Source organism: Mytilus trossulus, chromosome 10 (assembly GCF_036588685.1).
Source record: "Mytilus trossulus isolate FHL-02 chromosome 10, PNRI_Mtr1.1.1.hap1, whole genome shotgun sequence".
NCBI lineage: Eukaryota > Metazoa > Mollusca > Bivalvia > Mytilida > Mytilidae > Mytilus > Mytilus trossulus.
Window position 1 is genome coordinate 47,728,843 of NC_086382.1, and position 22,052 is coordinate 47,750,894.

The 22,052-nt window shown below is 30.8% G+C and overlaps 1 protein-coding gene across 1 annotated transcript; it reads right to left on the bottom strand.

Annotated features, from left to right (window-relative positions):
* Positions 1 to 5,861: 5,861 nt before the first annotated feature.
* On the bottom strand, positions 5,862 to 21,177 carry LOC134687505 (vacuolar protein sorting-associated protein VTA1 homolog). The gene is made up of 7 exons (XM_063547863.1): positions 20,967 to 21,177; positions 15,540 to 15,634; positions 14,388 to 14,515; positions 13,530 to 13,605; positions 9,798 to 9,906; positions 9,245 to 9,490; positions 5,862 to 6,671 (listed from the first exon to the last, which is right to left on the bottom strand). The coding sequence occupies exons 1-7, from the start codon at positions 21,067 to 21,069 to the stop codon at positions 6,523 to 6,525; spliced, it is 906 nt and encodes a 301-aa protein (XP_063403933.1). The 5' UTR covers positions 21,070 to 21,177; the 3' UTR covers positions 5,862 to 6,522.
* Between the last annotated feature and the right edge of the window lie 875 nt (positions 21,178 to 22,052).

Below are 22,052 nucleotides of genomic sequence, written 5' to 3' on the forward strand. Positions count from 1 at the left end.
GGTTTCTCTAATTTTTGGCACTATTTATACATTTCCTGAGCGGTGTGAGAAAAAATTTCTCCTCACTAGTGAAAAATCTGTTATCGGCAAATAATTAGTCAAAATTTGATTATGACGTCTAAATGTTTTGTTTTCTTCTGAATTTTCCGATTGTGATGTCATGAAAAAAGGCGACAATGCCTGATGACGTCGCATATAAAGAACACAAGATTCTGAAAATCTTTGAAAAAGAACGATAAAAAGCATTAGAGAAAAGATTCCGACACTATAACTCGTGTATTATGATGTTTCTCCACTCTCGAATAAAATTTAACTGTCTCGAGTGGAGAAATATCGTAATACACTTGTTGCAGTGTGAGAATCTATATATCCTCACTTTTGTATTGAGATATTAAATAAACTGTTGAATAGTTTGAAAACATTTGCATTTCATATCTTGAATTTAGAACAATACTGTTAATAGTTATCAAAGGTATCAGGATTATAATTTAATAAGCCACACACGTGTTTCGTCTACATAAGACTCATCAGTGACGCTCAGATCAAAATAGTCATACAGCCAAACACGTACAAAGTTAAAGAGCCTTGAGGACCAAAAATACAACAAAGGTTTACTTTAATACAGACGATTAAAAACCAACATATCCAAACAACAATGCAACACAGTGTACCTCGCTGGATGAAACAGGAGTGGTCCTTAAAAACTAACAGTTGTAAAACGCACAAAAATTGTTGTGAAATCAAAATAAAATGGCTGTCAAAATTAAGTCCATAACAAATAGAATGAGCAGTTTAACTTTGAAAAATCTTTCCTTGACTTCTTTCAGCAGTAGTAATAAGTGATTTTATTGGTACACAATGTGAATATTGAAAAGTACATGATAAACGAAATGTATGTGATTATGATTTCCATTGTGTCTTATTTACTATCTTTTTCGTATACTATCATGTGCAAAGGAGGGGCAAAAGATACCAAAGCGACAGTCAAACTCATAGATAGAAAATAAACCGACAACGCGATCGCTAAAAAGGAAACAAAAAACAAAGACAAATAAACACAAAAAAACAGAGACAAATAAAAGTACACAAGACACAACATAGAAAATTAATGAGTAAGAAACATGAACCCCACCAAAAAATTGGGTGATCTTATGTGCTCCGGAAGGGTGAGCATTTTCTGCTCCATATGTGGCACCCATCGTGTTGCTTATGTTATAACAAATCCGGTAAGATGTGCAAGAAAGTAGTCTTTCCCTTTTGAATAACAGCAAATCATTTAACGGAAATCCTAGATTAATGATTTTGTTTGTAAATATCAAGTGACAATAGTTCATGTATTATTGTTGATTAGAACAAATTAAATAATAAGTAGGTAGTGCAAATCATTCAATCTGTTATTAAGCACAGACATGAAAACATAGAAAAATGTGGACTGTTTGTAGACCAGAGGTAGACATTTTGATGTACACCAGATCACACAAGAACCAGGTTTTCTTTAAGGTAACTGCTATTTTCTGCAACTGTCATTAGCCATTGTAGTAGACGACACTTGAATTGTTCTCGATAGGCTCAAAACAATATTATGTGTTACATGTATGTAGTGAGTAGTTGTCCCTCAAAATTAGCTATTGAGTATGTTGGACTCACTCCCTGCTAGCCATGTTATTCCCTACAGTATTATCAGCACTTCAGATAACAATTGAAGATAAAATCGTCTGACAACACTTTTTCAAAATTTATGATCGATATGTTCCACTGTGTCTCAAGTACCCAGGCAAAATCTGTTTATAAAAAAGATGATGTGGTATGATTGCCAATGAGACAAACCTTCAAAAGAGACAAGATCACGAAAGGACAGTTTTTTCGTAGATAACTGCACTTATGTTTAACCATTGTAGTATACAATACTTGAATTATTATTGACATGCTCAAAACAGTTGTCTTAATAGTATTTAATATCCACTATTTTAATAGTCAGATGCAATATTTTCGACAACTGTTCCAGATCAAAACAGAAATGTAAAAAAATGCAAGACAAATTGAAGCAAAGCAGTAACTTTCATTAGATATGCCAATTTTTTCATAAATTCTAAATGTGCACCTTATAGTTAAAGAATGTGCAAAAAGAAAGTTATATACTTGAAGATTGCCAGATTAACCATTTTTTGCACCTTGATATTCAGGAGATAACTGTATTTTATTTTAAGCTCTGACGGCATCAAGTGATGAATTGCTGGTCGCAAATTAAGGTAACAGGTGACATGTTAGCAGGTACAGTAAATAGGTATTTGCGACCATCAAATCACCAATTGATGCCATCAGAGCTTAAAATATTGTTATCTCCATTCTAATGAAACTGACAGAAAACAACATCAAATCACACATTTTAAATTTGGTATACTAGTACATCTTGCGGGAACATTTTCAAAACATCAATTGACAATAGATGCCATGAGATTTGGTAACATTATCCAATCTGAATGAAAGTTACAAACGATGTTGCATTAGAATTGTATTTGTATGTATAGAAGTAAGGAAACAGGTCGTGTCAAAATGGACTGACCCGGTTTGTCAATGGTGTTTACAATGCAAGGACCCAGTCTTGTCTCTTTAAAGACAACCTCTGATGAAGTCTCTGACATGGACCAGACACAAAATTATGGGGTGGAATCAAATCTTATCCCTCCCCTTTAATCTGTATCGTTCAAGAAAAGCTAAATAAAGAATGTATAAATAACTAAAAACCAATTCTTCAGAGAACAATTGAGGTCTTTCCACCTCGATAATTAGAATGAAATTTTAAAAAATATGTTAGAAAGGGTAACTCCTTGTTGATGTTATTTGGTACCTCAACTGATATAGAAAAATAAGATATATAAGGTATATGCAGAAGACTTAATTGTTTTATAATGAACAAAAACAAATTTAAAGCAAGGGTCAAAATCTAGAACGTCAAGTTGACCTTTGATCTTGACCTCAATTTCAAGGTCATAGGTCAGTGATCTCAAATCAAAAGACCCCAGATCAATCACTTGTATGATTGTACAGATATATCGATTACAAATACAAAAGGGGAGAAAACTCCTAAAAGGGTTGACCAAAACACTTTGACTTAAACGGGTTAAAGTTGCCCTTTGTTGTAAATAGTAATTTGGCAAACACATCGTATCATTAACTGTAACAGTCTCTTTTGAATAACGATAACAAGCAAAATCCAAAATTTAGAATATGACCTTGACCTTTGATATTGACCTCAATTTCAAGGTCATGGGTCAGTGAACTCAAATTAGAAGGTCCGAGGTCAATCACTTGTATGGTTGTGGAGAAATAATGATTTCACATCCATAAGGGGAAAAAACTCCTATAAGGGTTAACCAAACACTTCGACTGAATAAGTTGAAGTTGTGCCTTATTGTAAACAGTGATTTTGCAAACATATCATATCATTAACTGTTACAGTTTCTTTTGAATAACGATAACAAGCAAAATTCAAAATTTATAACATGACCTTGACCTTTGACCTTGACCTCAACTTACTTTATAAGGACCAAGGACTTCATATCAAAAGACTGTAGGCCTCTACAACTTGTACCGTATGAATTAACCCAACATATCGTTTATTTTAAATATTTTCAAAGGGAAATAACTCTCATAAGATGTCTTCTGATCACCTCAGTCAAAATAAAACAAATCATTCTTAAGAGTAGACGAACAATTTGAAGAAAACAGTTTGTAAAAATCTTTTACGGTTTTAGAGATATAGTGATAACAAGAAAAAGGGGACGCGGGGAGATAACTCATATAAGAATAACTGTTCGGTCACACAGGGTGAGTTTTGAAATGTCCATTACTGAACAACATCATTGGCCAAACATCCATTCGATATGTTGTAAAACAAATAAGCATCTCTGACAGACGGCAGAAGAAAAAAAAAAAAAAAAAAAAAATTATCAGAAGAAAAACAATAGGTCTTTGCACGAAAAGTGGAAAGACCTAAAAATCAGTGGCTCTTTTCACAAAAACAATAACGATCAAAATTAATTGTGAGCTATATTAAATAAAGGCAACATTAGTATACCTCTGTTCAAAATTCATAAATTGATAGACAAAAAACATATCCGGGTTACAAACTAAAACTGAGGGAATAACATTAAATATAGAAGAACTACAACACAACAGAAACACAACATTAAAATGCAACAGACACAGAAACGAACTATAATATAACAATGGCCATTTCCCTCACTTGGTACAGGGCATTTTAAAATAAAAATGGTGGGTTAACCCTGGTTTTGTGGCATGCCAAACCTCCTGTTTTAATAGCAGTGTTTGCTATAGCATTTAAATGACAATATTACATGACAGGACTGCAATACAAGTAAATGAGAAAAAATATAGGACAGAGAAACAAATGAATAACAGGCTCAGCCAACAAATGTACCAGTATGACAATTTAACAAGCCAGACGTGCGCCAAGTCCACACAAGACTAACCAGCATTGCTAAGTTTGGAAGCCAAAATAAGTACAAATTTGAAAGCACTGAGGACCAAAAGTCCAAAAACAAAATGAAAACAATACGCCTGGGACAAGAACATCATTATTATTTAGAATTTAGTATAATTCATACTTTTGTGAACAGTAAATTTTATAAAATGACTATATAATATATCAAAAACATCATGACTGACAAGTATTTTTTCTTGTAAAACTGTATGTGAAACCAGTTGCAGAACCAGAAAAAAACCTTTAATCTTTAATAAAGGCCAAGTTAGATAACAAGAACACAAGTTTACACAACAATATTATAAACAATATACTAATGTATTAAAGAATACTCCAAGTAACTGAATGTAAGCTGTAAATATTCAACCTGCTGATATGAAGTCATGCTGTCCTACACTCAAATATTAGTTACTGTACTTCATACAAGATTTCCAGCAAACCTGATATTTGGAAATTCTTGCAGTGCCTACAGCAATCATTATATCTTTAAACATTCTAAAACAGCTCTTCTTTTCTTTACATAGTGTGTATACTGTTCAATCTTCATTTTCCAGGAAAATATTTGCCTTTTGATAGTGAGCTAGTCTTTTTTTATTTTGTTTTTTTGTGGCATTTTTATTATCATACAGATTCTTAATGACATTTTTTTTAATGTTGGTGCATGTGAAAACGTCATCTTTAGTATCCTATTTGCAAAGAAGCTAGAATCTTATAAATATAGTATCATTGCCATAAATCTATTTGGTCCATGAAAATCGAAAAATTTACAATTTAATAAAATTACAAAATAACTGTATTAAAGATATGATAGGTTTTTTAATATAAAAACATTTGTCAATAACAGAATACAGGTCTATAAGAGTCATTTACATACATTCACATCTGACAAACAATCTTAAAAGATTTCATATTATAACACATTTTGGATTATTTCAGCTACATGTCAAGTTTGTTAATCTTGATAGAAGAAATAAAGATTTGTATATCTGGTAGATCTTGCCATGTCTTAATCTCTACCATTAACAATAGTTAAATAAAATAAATTGAAGAGCAATAAATAACATGTATTCAATATGAAATAATATATTAACTAATTTTTACTACAAGAATTCATTATTTCCTTGTGGATTATGATATTTTTTAAATTTGAGAAAAATCATGAAGAATATACTTTACTGCAAATACTAGCCTCTCTCACAAAAAAATATAACAATTCACATATTCACAAAATCTGAAATAAATATATGCCTTCAAAACCAATACAGAATAAGTACATGTACAGATGAACTAAGCGCACTGAATAATAGACTTTAAAAAAAACATCCCTATACCTAATTTGTATAGATTTTGTAATAGTAGTTGTTAACTTTTCTTGACAAAACAGTAATATTTCTCTAGCAATTTTTGGGAAACATAATTTTAATCAGATGTGCATATTTAAATGTTTAATGACATGAACATATGCATTTTAGATTTAAACTCTTAACACACCTTTAACATTATAAAGCCATACACATTGAAATTATACTTGTCAAATTGCATAATAAAATTTGCAAAAAATATGAGCAATGGAAATTTTATGTTCTAATTAAATGTTTTGAAGATTTCTGCTACAGTTTAAGAGCAGAATACTTTCTATAGTTTTATATGTGGGTATACATACAAGAATACAAAAAAGCAACCTAATCTTGTTTGTTACATCAGGATATTATATTGTAATAAGCAATACTTGCTATAGTTAAACCTGACTTAAAATATTAAGAGTAAATCTGCTCATTATCATTGCTTAATTTAAAACAAAAAATCTCCCATACCTCATTTGTTCTCAACACACAAATAAATATCACTAATAATTTGGCCAAAACATAAATCAATTCTTAAACTGAGTTATAAATCATACAAAGTAACCAATGTCTTTTCCTACCTACTAAATAACGGAAATATACATTTTTAATCTGTGTAACAGACATAAAGTAAAAATATATAAAATAACACATACAGTACATATCACAGATATTTTAGGTTTCTTTGCCTGTTGTTAGAAGTTTAAGAGCTTTTGTAAGATTAGTAACAGCAGTCTCTGAATCTTCATATTGTAATGCACTACCAGCATATTTACAGAACTTCATTGCTTTTTGGTACTGGTCTGCAGTTAACCTCACACCCTCTGAAAGAGATGGAGAGAGAATAGTCTTTACTTCAATTTTGAGCAGCAGACAAATGGCTTATAACTTATAAATCAATATAAGGTGATTTGGTATGACTGATATTATGACTTCTATCCACTAGAGACCAAAGGATAATCATGTTTACAACTATAGGACACTATATGTTCTAAGTATATTTCAAAGTTACACCAATTCACCTAGATTTATCTATTGATTTAACATTATAAGCGTACAATTTTTTGAGAAATGTACACCAATTGATCTTCATTTTGAACACATCATGGTGAGAAAATTTCATTAACAATATGATCAGCTAAGGCCTGTCTTTATCAACAGATAAAAGTAAAATAGCTGTCTTTAATAATAATGATTAATATATTTATATTGATTATCCAAATTTTACCCTTTCAAAGGAAGGGCGGCTCCAATTATGCTTTAGTGATTCCCTAAATAATCAAAAAAAGTTTTAAAATAATAAATTGAATGCCTCTGCATATTTTGATTTTGATTTTCCTTTAAATGAGGTTTGGTTGACTCATTTCATAAAGTTCTAACCAGATGCTCCGCAGGGCGTAGCTTTATACGACCACAGAGGTTGAACCCAGAACAGTTGGGGCAAGTATGGACACAACATTCAAGCTGGATTCTGCTCTAAATTTGGATTGTGATTAAATAGTTGACACAGCATAGGTTTCTGACACAGAATGAATGTATTAAAATGAACTTAAAATTTTTGTTTTCTCTTAGAGCAATTCACTATGCTGTTGAATATTAATCCTCTCAAAAAAATGTTTGACGAAATTTTCTTTTTATTTATGAAATTTCAAATGAGAAAAATTGAACCCAATTTTTAATCACATCCCCCTTTCCCTTTTTTCAAAACTAATTTCAATTAAAATATTCTAATGGAGTTTGCAACATTTACTACTCATTTAAATACATCATAAAATATTAAGATGTAAAAAAACTGCTTGTTATCACTGAATGGTAAAGATAATTTAAATTTATCAGTTGGTAGTAAAAAGTGAATATACATTGTATATTGTATATAACAAAGATTTAAGTTGATTCTGGACAAAGAAAGATAACTCCAATTAAAAAAAATTCTTGCAGATATTTCTTGCTTACTTTACTGGACAAAGAAAGATAACTCTTAATTAAAAAAAAATTTGCTATTTCACAATATTGTGAAATTAGATATTTCTTGCCATTGCACAATACTGTGCAATTGAAAAGACTTGCTATTGCACAATACTTAATATAATAATTTTAGATCCTGATTTGGACCAACTTGAAAACTGGGCCCATAATCAAAAATCTAAGTACATGTTTAGATTCAGCATATCAAAGAGGCCCAAGAATTTGATTTTTGTTAAAATCAAACTTAGTTTAATTTTGGACCCTTTGCACTTTAATTTAGACCAATTTTAAAACTGGACCAAAAATTTAGAATCTACATACACAGTTAGATTTGGCATATCAAAGAACCCCAATTATTCAATTTTTGATGAAATCAAACAATGTTTAATTTTGGACCTCGATTTGGGCCAACTTGAAAACTGGGCCAATAATCAAAAATCTAAGTACATTTTTAGATTCAGCATATCAAAGAACCCTAAGGTTTCAATTTTTGTTAAAATCAAACTAAGTTTAATTTTGGACCCTTTGGACCTTAATGTAGACCAATTTGAAAACGGGACCAAAAATTAAGAATCTACATACACAGTTAGATTCGGCATATTAAAGAACCCCAATTATCTAATTTTGATGAAATCAAAACAAAGTTTAATTTTGGACCCTTTGGGCCCCTTTTTCCTTAACTGTTGGGACCAAAACTCCCAAAATCAATACCAACCTTCCTTTTATAGTCATAAACCTTGTGTTTAAATTTCATAGATTTCTATTTACTTATACTAACGCTATGGTGCGAAAACCAAGAAAAATGCTTATTTGGGTCCCTTTTTGGCCCCTAATTCCTAAACTGTTGGGACCGAAACTCCCAAAATCAATACCAACCTTCCTTTTGTGGTCATAAACCTTGTGTTTAAATTTCATTGATTTCTATTTACTTTAACTAAAGTTAGTGTGCGAAAACCAAGAATAATGCTTATTTGGACCCTTTTTTGGCCCCTAATTCCTAAACTGTTGAAACCAAAACTCCCAAAATCAATCCCAACCTTTCTTTTGTGGTCATAAACCTTGTGTCAAAATTTCATAGATTTCTATTAACTTAAACTAAAGTTATAGTGCGAAAACCAAGAAAATGCTTATTTGGGCCCTTTTTGGCCCCTAATTCCTAAAATATTGGGACCAAAACTCCCAAAATCAATACCAGCCTTCCTTTTATGGTCATAAACCTTGTGTTAAAATTTCATAGATTTCTATTCACTTTTACTAAAGTTAGAGTGCGAAAACTAAAAGTATTCGGACTACGACGACGACGACGACGACGACGCCAACGTGATAGCAATATACGACGAAAATTTTTTCAAAATTTGCGGTCGTATAAAAAGAACTGATTATTTTGACCAGATGAGTTAAAACTTAAATCACACATGTTACATGTACTTACTTGCATTTGGAGGTGGTGTCCATGATGCAGCGGCTGCTGGCTGTGGTTGAAACGACTGTGATGGGGCAGGTTGTTGTGGTACAAAGGCCTGTGATGGGGAGGGCTGTTGTGGTATCTGGGGTGGGTCCTGTGGTGTGGTGGGTGGAGCAAAGGCTCCAACTTGTGGCTGTTGGTTACTGGGGGTTGGTAAATTGTTCACTGGGTAAGATGGTCCTGGTTGTAAATTATCAGCTGGTGATAAACCTTCTGAAATGTAAAATAAAATTGTGTTTAAATAATATTTATCTGGTAATACTGAAGAAAAAAAAGCTATTTTGAAAAGACTGTGTCAATATCAATTTTTCCAAATGAACATGATTAGACGTACATCATTAATGAGTATCCTTAGAAAACATCTCTGGTTCCTTGATGTATTTTACAATAAACTTGATTAATATATGATGATCCTTCAGAGGAAAATAAGAAACAAAGGTTTAAAAAAAAAATCACTTAATTATACACACTAAATTGAGACGCCACTATAAATATGCACAGATTATATTACAACTCATACCTTCTCCATCCTCTCCACCAAGAGGGCCAGGCACTGGGGTTTCCCCATTCTTTAAACATTTATGTATGTATGCTGCTTTCCATTTGGCATATTTTCTATTCTTTTGGATCTAAAAACATAAAAAGTGTGTCCACTGATGATGGTTATGAAAATGGCCTGGTTTTCTCTTTTGAATAATTGTTTGTTTTACCATATAAGTTTTGCTCATTGTTAAAGACCCTAAAGTTACTGTTAGTTGTTTATATCCTTATTCTTATCCTCTAGTGTCTCATAGATAGATGTACAACATTGATTGTAATTGTGCTACATTGTTGTATACAACCAATGCCTCCAGTTGACAGTTACACTGATGGCAGGGGTAATCCCTCAAAAAGTGGTGCTTCATTAAGAAATCAATTTGTATACGAATAAAACATGAAGCAAAATAACAATTAACATGAATTTGATTATAAATTGTCAAAAGTGCATTTGTGACGCATCCCTTTAAACCATACAAGTCACATCATACCCAATTTTGCACATGATCATCACACCTGGAATTTTTCTATACCCACCAGGTAGCTCTTTTAATGTGTAGAAAAGCTAGATGTTCTTAAAAAATAACACCAATTTCAAAATTCCACCTAGACAGGAAGTTCAATATTTTGCCCTGTATTTAAAAGATAACTGTATTGTATTTTAAGCTTGTCTTAACAGAGATAGGTGAGCAGATATTTGCACCAGTAAAACCAAGAAGTATTAAGGCCAAGATAAACACAGTATTGAAATCTTGATTCTAATTCTTAATAATCAAAATGATTCATTTCTGCTATCATATTAGGTTAAAGAACACATACGACAGTTAACTTTAACTCATTTTAAGACTTATGTGTCGGCTTCAGAAGGAAATTAATTTTCAGAAAAATATTTTATTATTAAAAAAAAAAAGTTTAACTCAAAAGACTTGTCAACAACTAACTAAATTCGTCATTACAAATGAATTACATGGGAACAAATATTTAACAGATGTCATAACAATATTTTATCCATTCATTGATGGAAGGGTACCACTTCTCTAACTATCTTGTACCTTAGAAAGATGGAAGCCAGATGAGCTTGGCAGACAATGTCCTGGATTATGAAATTGCTGTTCAAAATCATTATCCTATAAAAATAATTTGAAATCATATGGAACACAGATGCCCCTGTATAATATTGTAAAGAGGCATAACTCCATAACAGAAATAGTCTATTGAACCATACAGCATGACATCATTGATACAAATCTAGCTTTATGCAACAGCTAATTGGGTGGGGATGTATAAGTACCCGACCACGTCTTGCATTTTTGTCCATCTGATGAGATAAGCCTTTTTCAAGGTTTTATTTTTTAGTTCGTTCTTATGTTGTACTGTTATACCACTGTCCCAGGTTAGGGGGAGAGTTGGAATCTCGCTAACAAGTTAAACCGGGCAACATAATTTGTGTATGTGCCTGTCCCACGTCAGAGGCCAGTAAATTCAGTGGTTTTCCTTTGTTTATGTGTTACATATTTGTTTTTCGTTCATTTTTTTTTACATAAATAAGGCCTTTAGTTTTCTTGTTTGAATTGTTTTACATTGCCTTATTGGGGGCTTTTATAGCTGATTATGTGGTATGGGCTTTGCTCATTGTTGAAAGCCGTACGGTGACCTATAGTTGTTAATTTCTGGGTCATTTTGGTCTTTTGTGGATAGTTGTCTCATTGGCAATCATACCACATCTTCTTTTTTATATTTAGTTTATGAATGCTTCAGAACAACAAAATATTGAATAAATGATAACTCATTACATCTATTCATGGAAAAATTACTTATCAATAAGTTCTAGAAGTCAAAAGGAAGATATTTCTTCAATATTGACTAGTAACACCATGGCATTTATCTGAAAAATCTCAAAATATCTGAGTTTGTCTTACCAAAATTGTGAATACATGTTGCATATGTATTTGCATAAGTTTATATATTTAAATTTAAATTTTAAAGCTCTCATATTTAACTGTGCCTTTTATAAGAATGGAAACCAAAAATAAGCAATTATAAGAGATAACTTGATGCTGTATTTAAAAAATGGAACATTTTAATGTAAAAACTCAGCAACATTACATGTTTCCATAAGTCATACTTAGTCTAATGACATAGAGATTTGACATCAACATTAGCAATGTCTGCAGAAGGCAGAATGGATTTTAGTTATTATTTAATATGCTGATTATTCTAATTTTATGTAAATATAGGCAGTAAAATAATAAACAAGATATAAAACTGTCTTAAAAAATGTAAGAAAATGTCCCACTCAGTCATTTAATGAATTAGGAACAGAGATCTAGACTTGTTGCGTGCTCATGGTACATGTTCATTACTTTTTATCAATTTTGAGACCAGCAATAAAGGAGTAGGTCCAGTAAGACCACTTTTTGGCCCCAAAATATAGCAGTTTTACAAAATTGTTAAAATGTAAACTTTTAGTTATTTATTGTACAGAATGCTTCTGCTTCATAAACATGGGCTGTTTTTGACAATACAATGCACATATATCAGGTACTAGCATCAATAAGTCATGCTAAATTACTGAAATCTTCACAATTCTAGCATTTTAGTTAATTTTTAGACCCTTTTCATGTGAAATGAAAGTGGCCGCATTCTTGTTCATCCTGTATATTAAAATGTAAGTTGTATTTTATGATAATACATAACATGTATAAAGATTGAGGATGAACAGACTTTTATTTTTGACGAAAACCATCTGAAAAGTGACATTTTTCGGCATATTTGGTAGATATTCCATATTTGAGCTTGTATCGGGTCGTTTTAAATGACAAAATCAGTTAAAATATTTCACATAAACTCATTGATTCAAATGAAATAGACACACTTAAGTGTTTATAAAGTGGTCAAAATCTTTCGTCAGATGAACCTGAAATTTGAGGCCAAAATCCATCCTTACCGCTCCTTTAGGAAGTTTCTCAATAAAAAGTTACAATCCAAGTACTATAGATTTGGTGGGACAAACATATAATATTTGACACAGGGCATCATTTTGAAATAGCAAATCATAGCTACATACATGACATATCCATTTTCATTGAAACATAGCAAAAAAATAAGTATCTCATTTTATCTTTTAAAATTTAACGCATGGGGAAACTTTGGAATGCAAATTATGCCTTTCCTTCGTTTTTTGAGGAATTCTAACAAAAAATGAAGATCCATAATATTTTTTATCAATATTTAACACAGAGAAACAACTTGGAATTCATGAATTTTCACGAAAACAATCTTTTTAACCATATTTAAGAAACAATTTCAAATAGCATTGTTACCTATAGAAATTTATATTATGTAAGCATGTTCAGATTTTAATTTTTCCCCCGAGTATGTGCCTTTTTCTAATCTTCAATTTATCAAAGTATGATGTCGTTGTAGATGGAATTGTTGATTTAGGAATACCTTTGTTTTTTCTTGAATTCTTGTACAAAATTATGTTTCTCAGACTCAACTTTTATTTTAACCACATATTTTGTTTAAACTTCATAATCTTGATTTATAGCCACATACAAGAGCTGAGATACAGACACAGAAAGAGATTTTACTAACATGCCTTGCTGCATGCCCTCGTTATATGAAATGTAGAAATATATATATCTCAGCAAATAAGAATTCATGAAATCTGAATCAGAAGTGTGTTAATTATTTATTTTATATTGGTACTCACATCTTCACTTATCTCACCAAAGCAGTTCAGCACATCAAATAACATCCCTGCTGTATAAAATGATTTGACCACATTTCTGTAAAATTATAAAATATTAATATACTTAAAAGGACAAGGCCACACTTAAAAGTATTGTGGTTTGCCCAAACCCTACCCAAAGGTTGAGACAGTAGGTAGGCATTTTCTTTTTTTTTCAAAAAAAGAAATTGAAGTATCAGATGTTTATTTGTCTTCATGCATATTTGATTAAAAAAAACCTTCTTCAAATCAGGACAATAAAAGAATTTGAGTATGCAGCTTTTTTCTGGGTAGGTAGCGTTTGTGCAAACAAACCTATTATTTAGTATGGCTCAAAGATATAAACAACAGTCCAACAATCCCTTTTTTGTCAGGAATATGAATTATTATTCATTAGTTTGATGTGTTTCAGCTTTTGATTTTGCCATTTAATAAGAGACAACTTTTTTGTTTTGAATTTTCCTCAGAGTTTAGTATGTTTGTGATTTTACTTAATGTAGAAAACTAAAGGTTGAGAAACAAGTAGCCCACCAAAACAATGTAATTAAAAGGAAAATATATTTCATTGAATTTATTAATGATCCATGATTAATAAAATAATATGCAAACATTGCAAATGCATTTTTCCCCTGGTGGTCCTTGAAGAAAATCTACTGGTCCTCACTATTAATTCTATTGAAAAATACTAAAAAAATGCCAGTCCTATGCAACATTTTGGTGGTAAAATCTTGAGGAACACCACTTTTCGTGAACTCTGAAAAAAATACATAAATATCTGCATTGTATATTGTTGTGGATGATAAACATGGTAAAGAGATATGTTAAAATAAATGTTTATACTTGTTAAATCTTCCAGCCCTGTCTTCATTGTCAGCAAACAGAAAAACTTTCAGAGCGTAATTCTCCATGTGTGCTTGTCCTACTACCTCACTAGTAATGGCTTCATTTTCACTATGTTCTGTTTTAAACTGAAATATTGGGGTGTCATGATAAAAATATGAAACTTTGTGAATGACAAGTAAAGACATACATATATATATATATATACATGGTTACTTCATAATATTTTAAAAAGCTGAAGGATCAAGCATACATATCTATACCCAATACATTTATGATCCAATGAATCAAATACATGTTCACTGCTTTTAAAAGAAAAGAAAAAAAAGATATTAAAAAATCATTTGTCAAATTTCTTCAAAAATATTGACTGTGAAAAATGATTTAACAGACTTTTTTTGGAGATAATTTAGAAATCATTCAAATCATAAGATTTATTTTGTAAGATTAAGAAAATCTAATGCTGCTTCAACCTTTCAAAATACTTACATGACAATTTTAAAGTAAATGATGTCTGGGTGTATGGTTATCAATACCAGATATTACATTGTCAGGTTGTTTTTCATTCAATGTTTCATTTCGAAATTATCATGAAATTTGTAAAATTAATTGTGAAACTGTATTGTTTTACATCGTCTTATAGGGGACTTTTATAGCTGACTATTCGATATGGGCTTTGCTCATTGTTGAAGGCCATATAGTGACCTATAGTTGTGAATGTCTGTTTCATTTTGGTCTCTTGTGGACAGTTGTCTCATTGGCAATCATACCACATCTTCTTTTTTATATCATGTGGCTGATGCAAATATTTCTTTCTAATTTTCTAATGCAGAGATGATTTTTTAGTGTGGTGTAACTTGTTATATTAAATGTGCAACAGGCTGATTCAAATAGTTCTCTCCCTCTCTTGCAGAAATCTTTTTTTTTAATTTTGTGAAACAGAGGGACAGGACAGAAAAAAGTCTCAAACATAATATGTGTTTTGTTGGTGCAGATATATGCAGAAAGATTTTTTTACTGCTATACATGCTAAAGAGTAATATGATGATTACGAAATCAGCCTTCCACTTTAAATCAATTTGAGACAGTTTTACTCAGTCACTATTACTTAAAAGTAATCAAATGCTGCTAATGGTTCTTTTATATATATACCTTTTCTAAATAGTCCATCAATGAAAATAAAAATGTTCTTGCATCCTTTGACTTTTTATCAACCTCCATTCCATTCTGCATTGCATACAGTTGACCTTTAAAAAACAGATACATGTACATCAATGATTTAAATACATCTGATTCAGGTTTTAAAAACATGCAGTTTATAGTCAATGTAAACCTTGTGACATGTTGGTCAAGTGTACTAAAAGCCAAGTATAATTAAGTTATAAATATTTTAAATAGTATTACGAATAAATAATACATACATGTGATGGTCTGTGAAACTCAGATCAGGAGATTTGGAAATTTTGGTCAGGAGATTAGGACTCAGATCAGGAGGTTTTTTATCGACATAAATTTTGTCGTAAATGTAACCGTATGATGTAGAAATGGTGTTTTTCTTCAAATTTCCATCAAATTGTAATATGTTTATAGTACCCTTGTTGCCTTTCTATTTGAATGAAAATAAAATATTAAGAAGAATCTGTTTCTTGTTTTGTTTTTGTCATTTGATAATTGAGTATTCACTGCTTGCAAATAAATCATTATATTTATTTATCTTATCTGTATAGAGTTGTATTCATGTCCTCATCTCCTTATCATTGGTAACTGTATAGACAAATAAGAAAGAAATATGCTATACATGTATATTTGCAACATGTTAAATTAATTAATAAGAAAAATAAAAAACACTAACAATAGTATTTCATGGTTTTTAAGCATTATGAAAGTCATATTTCTAGAAAACTTAAAAGACTCTGACAGCGTGAAACGTTTTGCTATGTTTGGTTGACAAAATCAATAAATTCATTCTCAATCTGAAGGTTTTTAACTATAACTTGGACTTTTATTTTGTTTAAAATAAAATGTACTTGTAGTTTATTCTGATTACAAAATTAGTAGAGAGAGTCCAAGGTTGGCAAAAAAGTGGTCAATACTAGTATTGACCATGCCAGTGGTAAATACCGGTATTTACCGGGAAATACTGGCAAATACTGGGAAATACCGGCAAATACTGGTCGATTGAAATTTGAGTGGTCATTACTATAAAAACCACTATCTACTGGTCAATTATAATTACAATTAATAACTAATTGAAAAATAAAGTGTTCAAATCATTTTTAATGCTTTCATTTCTAATATTATCATGATTATAAGTAAATTCAAATAGGGATCCACATTGAATAATGTGTGCATAATATTATAGTAAAAGATAAAAACTTTTTGTCCCTGCTTCAAATTTCTATTTCCAGCATGAAAAAGGTTTTTTTATCTCACAGTTAAATAGCTATGGACAGGAAATAATTTATTGTTTAAGGGAGTCTTCATATATCAATTTTATTACTTTCAACCTATGTACTGTCAACTTTTATTAGAGGCTGTTGTTTTAGTAATTTAATTTTCACACCTAGCAATAAAACGGTGTCTTCCCGATTGTCCCACTTTTTGAAATTACAGGTAAAAAGGTAATGAAACTTTGTGGGACAATCGGGAATATGTTTGTGGGACAATTGGGAAGTTTAAATGTGGGACAATTGGGAACTGTTTTTATAGCGTGTTGCAGTTAATCAAAGGTTACTAATCAATGTAACTTATAAAATATGAACAAAATAAGAACAAATAATAATATTTACATATTTTATTTTGCTCATAGTAGGTACAATTGAAGTATCATATAATATTAAATGAAGTCTTTTAAAAAAAAAAAAAAAATTTTAGTCAGTACTGCGAGTACTCTCAGATCTGTACTTAGTGTTTTTATTGTGGTGATTCCCATGCCAGGAGCCTGTCAGTCAGTGGTTGTCGTTTGTTGCCGTGTAACATATTTGTTTTTCGTTCATTATTTTGTAAATGAATTATGCCATTAGTTTTCTCGTTTTACATTAGTCGTTTTGGGGCCTTTTGAAGCTATGTGGTATGGGATTTGCTCATTGCTGAAGGCCGTATGGTGACCTATAGTTGTTAATTGCTGTGTCATTTGGTCTCTTTGGGAGAGTTGTCTCATTGACAATCATACCACATCTTCTTATTTCTTATGGAAGTTTGGCTCTTTTTTTAAATTGGTAAAGAGTCCTGTTGACTGCAAAAACAATGGGAAAATTGGAAAAACAACCTTTAATAGTGATTCTTGGAAAGGCTGATCTGGAAAAATTCTAGACAGCAGCAAATTTAGAGAAAGTAGATGGGGGTACAAGAAATGATTTTACCAGAAGCATGTGCATCCCATATACAAAAAAAATCTTTCAAAATTTCTCAAATATGTATTTTTTCAATGAATTATAACAAAGAGGTTGAAATAATTAGATTTGTGTTCTAAAAAAAGAGAAAATTCCAAAATTGACAAATTGACAGAATGGTCAATTTGACACAAAAAAACAATAAAATTTTATAAAACTTTCTTAAATTAACACCTACTTCTAGTGGTTTTTTAAAAGTAAAGTTTAATTGTGAAACTGTGATTTTTTTTCATGATAATAGCCCAAAAATGGATAACATTTGATGAAAACTGAGAAAATTTTCAAAATTGGGTACTTTCAAATGGCTGTAGCAAAAATAAGTGCACCACCATCTCATTTTCGTCATCAATTATTTTTCTAGAGTCATATATAAACCCCAAAAATCAGGTTCAGAAAAAAAGTTTAATTCAAGACCTTAAAAGATCTTTTTCATCAATCAGAAATATTATATTTTTTTAATCAAACGTGTATCAATCTAATGATTTAAAAAACATTTTTTTTTATGCTTTTATAAAATTAATGTTAAATGTGCAATAATTAATTCTTGTTTATTTAGCAAAACAAACAACAGTTACTTTGTTTATCTAAGAACATTTTACTACATAAAATAATGTGGGACAATCAGAACTTTTCATGTGGGACAATCAGAACTCTAAAATTTAAAAAAGTGGGACAATCGGGAATAAACCGCCAGGTGATAGGTAAAAAGACCCATGTAACTTCATTCACCTGAAGTTTTAATTACCTTTAATTTTAATTACCTGTAAAATCATACATTTTGAACAAAAATATATTGATTTAAACATGTTGAAATAAAGTATATAAATTTGTATATATATGTATATCTTAAGCAATGTTAAGTATGCAATATCATAATTATATAATTAAAAAAAAAAAATTAAATCAGTAAGAATAAGTGTTTAGAATAAGAATAAATGAATAAAACATATCAAATTCATTAATTTTATAAGCTGACACATTATTTTTGACTATTTATCAAGATTTAACTTCAATTAATAGTAAAAAAAAACATAAAAATTTCAATTGACCAGTATTTGCCAGTATTGACCACTTGGGGAGTATTGTCCGGGGCGGTAAATACCGGTAAATACCACTGGTAAATACCGGGGGTGATATTTACCGCCCAACCTTGAGAGAGACTTTCAATATAAACTTCCATTTAATCCTTGGAAAGAAGTACAGATTACTAAAATAATTTATAAATTTATATTTTTTTATTTGTCCCAAAACATTTAAGGTGGTACCTAACACTACAGGGAGATAACTCTGTAAAGTCAGCTAAACGTTTTAATTACATTATGTTGTAAAAGGAATATTAAGCTTCTCAATGATCAAAATTGGTGTTTGTCAAACTGCTATATAACCAGTGTAAAAAACGGTTGGTTCAAAATTTTTGAAATTTTTGTATTTTTGTTAAAGGCTCAAAATAAGTACTTTGACAAAATTTTATGAAAATTAAACGAGCCAAATTGATTTTAGTGCAAGTGTTGGGTACCACCTTAAATTCATTTAATTACCATCCTTTTATGATAATTTGATTAAAATATTATTCATTTATAGTCTTATTACAATTTACACTTTAAAGAGCAAAATAACTTAAAACATGATAATTCAAAGGGAAGTAACACACAAATTTTTTATTACATAACGGCAGTTAGCCAGAGGTAAACATCGTTGATTACCAGTATGTTTGACACCTAAGCTGTCAATTGAAGCCATATAATTATACATCTTCTATGATTTGCAGGTAAAATTTAAAAAAGGTGTTAATTACACCCTTACAGTAGTAAGAATTATCAAATATGACGGTCGAAAATTTTCATTCATAAAATATTTCATACACGGGAGTTTTTTCTCCTAATCGGGAGGACGGGAGGAGACCCCTGAAAACAGGATTATTGTACTCCCGTCGGAAGGTTCACATGTATGATAATATTTTATGAAGAATCATAATGTTATAAATTTTTAAGTCATACATTCAAAGTTCTAAATATTTGCTTAATTATCACGTGATCATGATGATAAAAAAACTTGTTGGACAGATTTACTAACCCCTTCTAGAAACAGCATAATCGTCATACAATTTATTAGCTTGATATTGTAATCAGTCCTTTTGACAACCTGACTTTATTTTATTAAATTTCTGGTTGTTTGATTGAGTGATTGTTGTTTGCATTATTTCCAGTGGTGAATATACATGTATATCTATATATATATCCCACATAATATGTCAAGAATGTCAAGAACCAACTTTGAACAATAGAATTTGTACCATAAGTCCTGCAATAGGGAGTCTGGCAGGAAGGGTTGGGATTTAGAATGCTACGTACATTCACTGGAAAATAAGGGAATTAAGGCAGAAATTATGCTTTGCAACACTGCTGAAAGGAGGATGAGTTAGAAATTTGTCACTCTCAACTTCAAAATCAGTTTCCTAAAACAAAACCTGAACATCAGATCTACGTCTGTAAAGGAAAGTGCCTACAAAACACTTGTTAGAGCAATATCAGAATACGCCAGTCCTGGATGGGATCAATACAATAAAACAGAAATAGACCGACTAGAGATGGTTCAGAGACGTGCAGCACGATATGTAATGAACAAACACCAAAATCACTCGATTGGGAGTGTAAGCAAGATCCTAAACCACCTAGAGTAGAGATCACTTGAATAAAGACGAAAAGATACAAGACTAACCATGCTCTTCAATATAGTTAATGAGAAAATTGCTGTGACAAAGGAAGATTGTCTGATTCCACCTAAACGATTGTCAAGAAATATGCATGACAGAAGCTTCAAAAAATCCTGCAGCATCAAATTATTATTGGAAATTTTCTTTCTTTCCACAAACCATCAATTATTGGAATAGTCTCCCACCTGGGGTAGTGTCAGGGCCATCAGTCGAGGCTATTAAAGCCTTAGTGAGTCGGTGAGTGACTAAGCTAAACTAAATTCAAACAATATGGGTGATGTGCAACGAAGTCAAGGCAAAATATTCAGTGTGTTGATTGTGGTCATTATCTGGTAGAAGTAAATTGAAGTAGAAGGAGTATAATTTAAATTGCAAGGATATATGTAAATAAATGTGGGATGGTAGGAGTACAGTCACTACAGAGTTACATTATGATTGATGTCATTATCACACCTTCCTGGGATATTTACTTACAATAATATGAAACAACGGGGTCTCGCTTATCATGTTCGTTGGCAGTTTTGAGATAATGCTGAATTGGTTTAAGGCTCGCTGGTAGAGGTGGTAGATGTGACATGATTATTGTCTATAAATAAGTATGTATTTGCAATAACTTTCCTTTTTTCAATATTGACGTTTTGTTTGCGAGTAACTTTCCGCCTTCACAGAGGAGAGACTTTTGCAATTCTCCTTCACTAATCCCCAAAAAGTAATTCTAAACGTAGCATGAAACGTACAGTTATAGAATAGTTTACGTTTTTTACGGGAAATCAATAAAATAGTAACAAACTTACCTGTCCCTATAAGTATCTGTTTTACCTGACACCACTCCATGGTGATCAGGTAGATAATGTTAAGTACAATATACAATATACAATATGTATACAATATACAATATACAATATACAATATACAATATACAATATACAATATACAATATACAACATATTCAATTCTTTATTTACTTTAAACAATACAGTTTATCAGTATAATATGCATAAATATACAGTTTACAAGTTGTATAGCGTTAACATACACATAAATAACAAACGTCAGAAATATCAGTTACATATTATACAGTTTGTGAGTTTCATACTACATATAATAAACATATAGATCTTAAATATTATTCCTGCACTTAAATGCATAGAGTAAGTACTTTCCTAAATTACAGAGTTCCTTAGTGTTTTCAACAGAAAGCAATTGTACTAATTTATAAGTTGACGGTCTAGTCCAATACTATTTCTTGATAAACTTTTTACGTATATCATTATAATTTGTACATTGTAAAATAAAATGAAATTCATCCTCTACTACATTTTAATCACACACAATACACATTCTACTATTTATACTTATTCCATAAAAACGACCAGTTTCAATGCATAGATTATGTGAGGACAGGCGAATTCTCGTTATCCATTTACGAGCTATTACAGGAATACATTTTTGTAAATAAAATTGTAATTCTACATTTGACACAATAAACTTATATAATCTACACTTTGGTGATGTTTCAAGCGTAAAATGCAACTCTTGTTTAGCTTGATCATATATTCG